Consider the following 4,858-nt stretch of genomic DNA (forward strand, 5'->3'; position numbering starts at 1 on the left):
TTTGGCTGGAGGGGAGGGGAGGAGAGCAGCCCCTGCCTGGCCCTGCTGCGCTGGGAGGCAGAGCTGCCTGTCTCATTTAGGTTAACGAGCCCCTGACCAAGAGTATCCCTGATCCCTGTGCCTGTCTCAGCTGCTGTAGGATGTGAAGGGGATCTGCTTATGTGACCCTCCTCTCTCCCCCTGTCTTTGCTTCTTTGCCAGCTGAGCGAGCCCTGGACACCATGAACTTTGAAGTGATCAAAGGCCGTCCCATCCGCATCATGTGGTCCCAGCGGGACCCCGGGCTCCGGAAGTCGGGGCTTGGAAACATCTTCATCAAGAACCTGGATGACTCCATTGACAACAAAGCCTTGTACGACACGTTCTCCGCCTTCGGAAACATCCTGTCGTGCAAGGTACACGTACACGTGAGCCCTGCAGGAAAGGGCTTGCTGCAGAGCTGCCCTGCGTTCTTGGCAGCGTGCTCCAGCCAGCTGAAATTCACTTTCTTGTTTCACTTCCTATGAAGTTTCCTCTAAATTCCCACCTGCTTTGAAGCCATAAGGCCCTGCTGTGTTTCCCCTGGGAATGGGGGCTTTTCCCCAGTGTCCCCCTTCTTCCCAGTCCCTGCACAGAGACGTTGTGTGCTATCCTGTCTGAGCTCAGTGTGTCGATGGCACTCGGGTCTCAGTGAGCCGCAAGCTCCTGAGTATCGTATAAAGCAGCGGGCATCTGGCCCTGGGCTCGCCCAGCTCCATGACCTGCTGCCAACATCCCAACGCAGCTCAGACGCAGCGGGAGCGGGATGTCAGGGAGGGTAAATGCCCCTGGAAAATGAGGAAGGGTTTTCCTGCGACTTACTCGTGTGCAAGCGTGGAGAAAACCAGCGTCTGTCTCTTTCCTCCTCCTTGCTCTGTGTTTGTAGGTGGTTTGTGATGAAAATGGATCCCGTGGCTATGGCTTTGTTCACTTTGAGACTCACGAGGCAGCGACTCGGGCCATCGAGACCATGAATGGGATGTTGCTCAACGACCGGAAGGTGTAAGTGCCGGAGAGCGTCTCAGCCCTGCGCTTGGCTCTGCTCCTCCCTTGCCTTGGTGCACGCTCGGGAGCAAACGCCTGCCCTGCTTGGGCTGCCACCTCCTGCTGCTCTCTGTTTTCTCCCCTCTTCCCGTCCCTGCCGGGCACGGCGGCCCCGCTGCTCTCCGGGGCAGTGAGTCACTCGTGGTCGGTGCTGGTGGAAGTGTGATAGTGGTTTGGAGCTGTTCCTGACGGTGGGGAAGGAGTCCAACCCCGGGCTGTGTTTTATTGCTGAGGCCCACAAAGCAGGGCTGGTCCTCGATCTCGGCTGTCAGCATCAGATAATCTGGGCAGGAAGAGGTTTTGTTGTTCTTCAGCTCTCTGCTTACATTGCATCACTTTGTTCTCTACATCCCTGTCTCTGCAGAGGCAAGCGGCTGCCCAAAGGGCTTGGGGGTAGCTTGGACGGAGAGAGCTGGCACTTGGTGGCAACCCTTGGGGTCTTTTGGGGTCTTCTGGGATGACACCCCCAGCGTGGGGCTGTGCCCTGTGTTACCACTCTCCCTGTTTCAGTAGTGCCAAGTGGGGTCCAGGTAAGGGAACACCCGGGTGGGACACGCTGAAGCTGCTGGATGTGAAACACATGATGGGTTTATGGGTGGGCAAAGCACGGCCTGAGGTGACGGGGTCTCTCTTGGCCTGTACCGAGACAGATGTGTCTCTCTCCTCTGCAGGGGACATGGAGGGTTTCACGTCCCTTTCCTTGCTTCCTGCAGGTTTGTTGGCCATTTCAAATCCCGCAAAGAGCGTGAGGCAGAGTTTGGCGCTCGGGCGATGGAGTTCACCAACGTCTACATCAAAAACTTTGGGGATGACATGGATGATGATAGACTGCGGGAAATATTCTCCAAGTTTGGTGAGTTGAAGTTTGCTTTGTTGAAGCAAAATATCCTCATGTCTGATAACTGGAGTTGGGGCAACTGCAAAGAAAGCTGGGGAGAGTGCTTGATTGAAATACCAAGACCCTTCTCTCGATGGAATCTGACTTAAACACCACCTCACCAAAGGATCACAGTGGTCTTAAATCGTCAGGACATTATATGCGCTTTCCTGCTATGATGGAGGATAACTTGTATTAGGCGCTCTCCTGAAAAAAAGACATTTTTTACTTTCTTTGGTAACAAAAGTGGCATTTTTTGTTTTGTTAGTTTTTTAAATTGTCTTGAAACCAGCCTGCTGTCTGGTTATAGGAGCCCTGGGAATAAGAGGTGCTGAGTCTGAATTTAAAGCAAAAAAGGCTTTTCAGTTTAGTCCATTACTGAAGGATGCTTCTTGTGATGGGGTTTAGTGTTGTGCCAACCCATGGACCATACTGTCCATGCTTGGCCAGTATTAACTCAGGTAATTTGTGAATACCAACCCAATACGTGTGTTCATGTATAAAGGAGACGAGAACTTCTGGCCAAAGGAACTGGGTGCACTGGCTGGAGAAACGGAGAAGCCATCGGCGACGAGAGCAGCATCCAGGGTGGGAGGGATCGCCCTCACTGACATGCGCAGCCTCCCATTCCTGCCTCGCAGCAGGGATCCCGCTGTTTGTCCTCCTGTTTGGCTCTTGCGTGCTGCCATAGCCGTCAGTCCGCTGGCTGGACTGGCATCTCGTGGTGGCTCCGGAGCACAGCGCTGCATGCCAGCGGCACCCCCTCGGTGGGCACCCTTCTTCAGACGGATACTTTCCTTTCCTCTTGCAGGAAAGACGCTAAGTGTCAAAGTCATGATGGACAACACTGGCCGCTCGAAGGGCTTTGGATTTGTCAACTTCGAGAAGCATGAAGAAGCCCAAAAGGCAAGAGGCTCCTCGCTGCCCATCCGCTGTCTCAGCCCCGAGCTTGTCGCCTGCTGATGTTCCCATCTTTCCTCGGGGGGGAACCTCACCGGCTTCGTGCTTGCTTGGGTGCTGGCACTGGAAGGGCAGGACCTGGCAAAGGGGAGCAGAGCTGCTTCCCGGCCCTCGCCCGGGGGGTCTCTGCTCGCTGTAGGGATGGACTGGGGTGGTGGGTGAAGAGTAGAGCCATTGGCTTCCCGCAGACCTCAGACCCTTCCCTCCGCTGGCAGGCGGTGGCCGACATGAACGGGAAGGAGATCAACGGGCGGATGGTGTACGTGGGCCGAGCCCAGAAGCGGCTGGGGCGCCCTGGAGCGCCAGAGCGAGCTGAAGCGGAAATTTGAGCAGATCAAGCAGGAGCGAGTGAGCAGGTACCAGGTAAGGGGAGAGCGGCATGCTCTGTCCTGCAGATCCACACTGGGGACGTGCCCTGGGCATCCAGGGACATCCTCGGCTTGGGGACAGTGCAGGGCTCTCCAGTGCAGATCAGTGTGCTGGGTCCCTTCTGCAACTAAAAAAGACCCACACAGGGGTCCAGTCACTGCCTGGTAATGTCCTGGGAAGCAGTACCAGGAAAGAGGAGAGAGATCTAAAGAGATCTCTAAAGAGACGATGTTGGCAGGTGAACAAACGGGTGTGCTCTTTTCCAGAAATTAAAATATTAGTCTGGAAATGAGGCGACTTCCAGAGGTCTTGGAGCACCTTCATAGCGATGGTCTGGGCACCCTCTTCACTCGGTGTGTCTCGCCTATGAGTGGAGCATGCATGCGGTCCTGGCTCCTTTCCACGTCACCGGTCCCATGGCAGCTCTGGAGAGGACGTGTTTGTGGAGTGTCCCACCCTCTGGCTGAGCTGCTGGTGAATCACGCATCCAGCTTGAAAAGCTGCTGTAAACTTTGGGAGCCTGGAGGCCAAGCTGCTTTTCTGCCTGTTTGCAGGGGGTCAACCTGTATGTGAAGAACCTGGATGATGGGATAGACGACGAGAGGCTGAGGAAGGAGTTCTCTCCCTACGGCACCATCACCAGCGCCAAGGTGAGGGACTGGGGCTGTCACTGGGGTTGCTGGGGTCAGCTGGACAGTGTGCTCAGCCCTTGGAAATGGATTGGGATTATCATCCTGTCGAGCTATGGTTCCCTGCTGGTGGCTTGTATCTCAAGCCCAGTGTGAAGGACATGTCCCCCACGCTGTCCTGAGGAGCTTACTGATTCAGCCAATATTTTGTAGCTTTCCTGAGTTACCCCAGCCCCGGGGAGCTGTAGGGTATGGGACCTTAAAGCCACATCATTCTGAATATTGCACAGCTGCTCTGTGGTTCGGGACCAGTGTGACACTGATACAAATGGAAATGACCCAAAAGCCACCTTGCTCTGGGGAGAGCGGGGCTTGCCTGGCTGACAGGCTGGCATTTGCCACCAAGACTGGTGGCAAGCTTCTCTCAAAGGCTGTGCGTACTGGTGCAGAGCGATGGTCTGGCTTTAAGGTCAGATACCTCTAACCTGCCAGCTGCTGGGGACAGATGCTGCCTGGCCCTCGGGCAGGGCACGGTGTCCCACTGGTCCCCAGCCCTTGCTGGCTCCTGCAGCATTAAGCACCGGAGCATTGCTGCCCCTTGGGGCCAGGGCACAGACCCCCTGGAAGATCACGGGCTGCAGATCTTGGGCTTGCCCAGACTCTGCCATCTTCATTTACTAAACCTACTGGCTTTGCCTGAGCAAATCCTCTCCTTCCCCAGAGAAACCTCTGCATGGAACCCCACGGGCACAGCCCCATCCATCCCACCCTGGGTGAGGGGGCTGCAATGGGGTGCCTGCGGGTCCCACACACCTCCCTGCCACACCGTGCTTCGCGGGTGCTGCAGCGATCTGTGGACTTAGCTGTCTTGTTCTAATCCAATTTTAGGTGATGACAGAGGGTGGCCACAGCAAAGGGTTTGGGTTTGTATGTTTTTCCTCCCCAGAAGAGGCTACCAAGG

The 4,858-nt window shown here is 55.7% G+C and overlaps 1 protein-coding gene across 1 annotated transcript in view; it reads left to right on the top strand.

Moving 5' to 3' along the window:
- Nucleotides 1-4,858, top strand: part of LOC104084345 (embryonic polyadenylate-binding protein-like) — an 11,268-nt gene that overhangs the window by 798 nt on the left and 5,612 nt on the right. Inside the window, 8 exon segments of the mRNA XM_009588148.1 lie at nucleotides 202-395; nucleotides 905-1,020; nucleotides 1,776-1,915; nucleotides 2,751-2,845; nucleotides 3,115-3,183; nucleotides 3,185-3,262; nucleotides 3,823-3,918; nucleotides 4,786-4,855. Coding sequence (XP_009586443.1) covers nucleotides 202-395; nucleotides 905-1,020; nucleotides 1,776-1,915; nucleotides 2,751-2,845; nucleotides 3,115-3,183; nucleotides 3,185-3,262; nucleotides 3,823-3,918; nucleotides 4,786-4,855 — 858 coding nt within the window.

This window comes from Fulmarus glacialis, unplaced genomic scaffold, assembly GCF_000690835.1.
Source record: "Fulmarus glacialis isolate BGI_N327 unplaced genomic scaffold, ASM69083v1 scaffold112, whole genome shotgun sequence".
NCBI classification, from domain to species: domain Eukaryota; kingdom Metazoa; phylum Chordata; class Aves; order Procellariiformes; family Procellariidae; genus Fulmarus; species Fulmarus glacialis.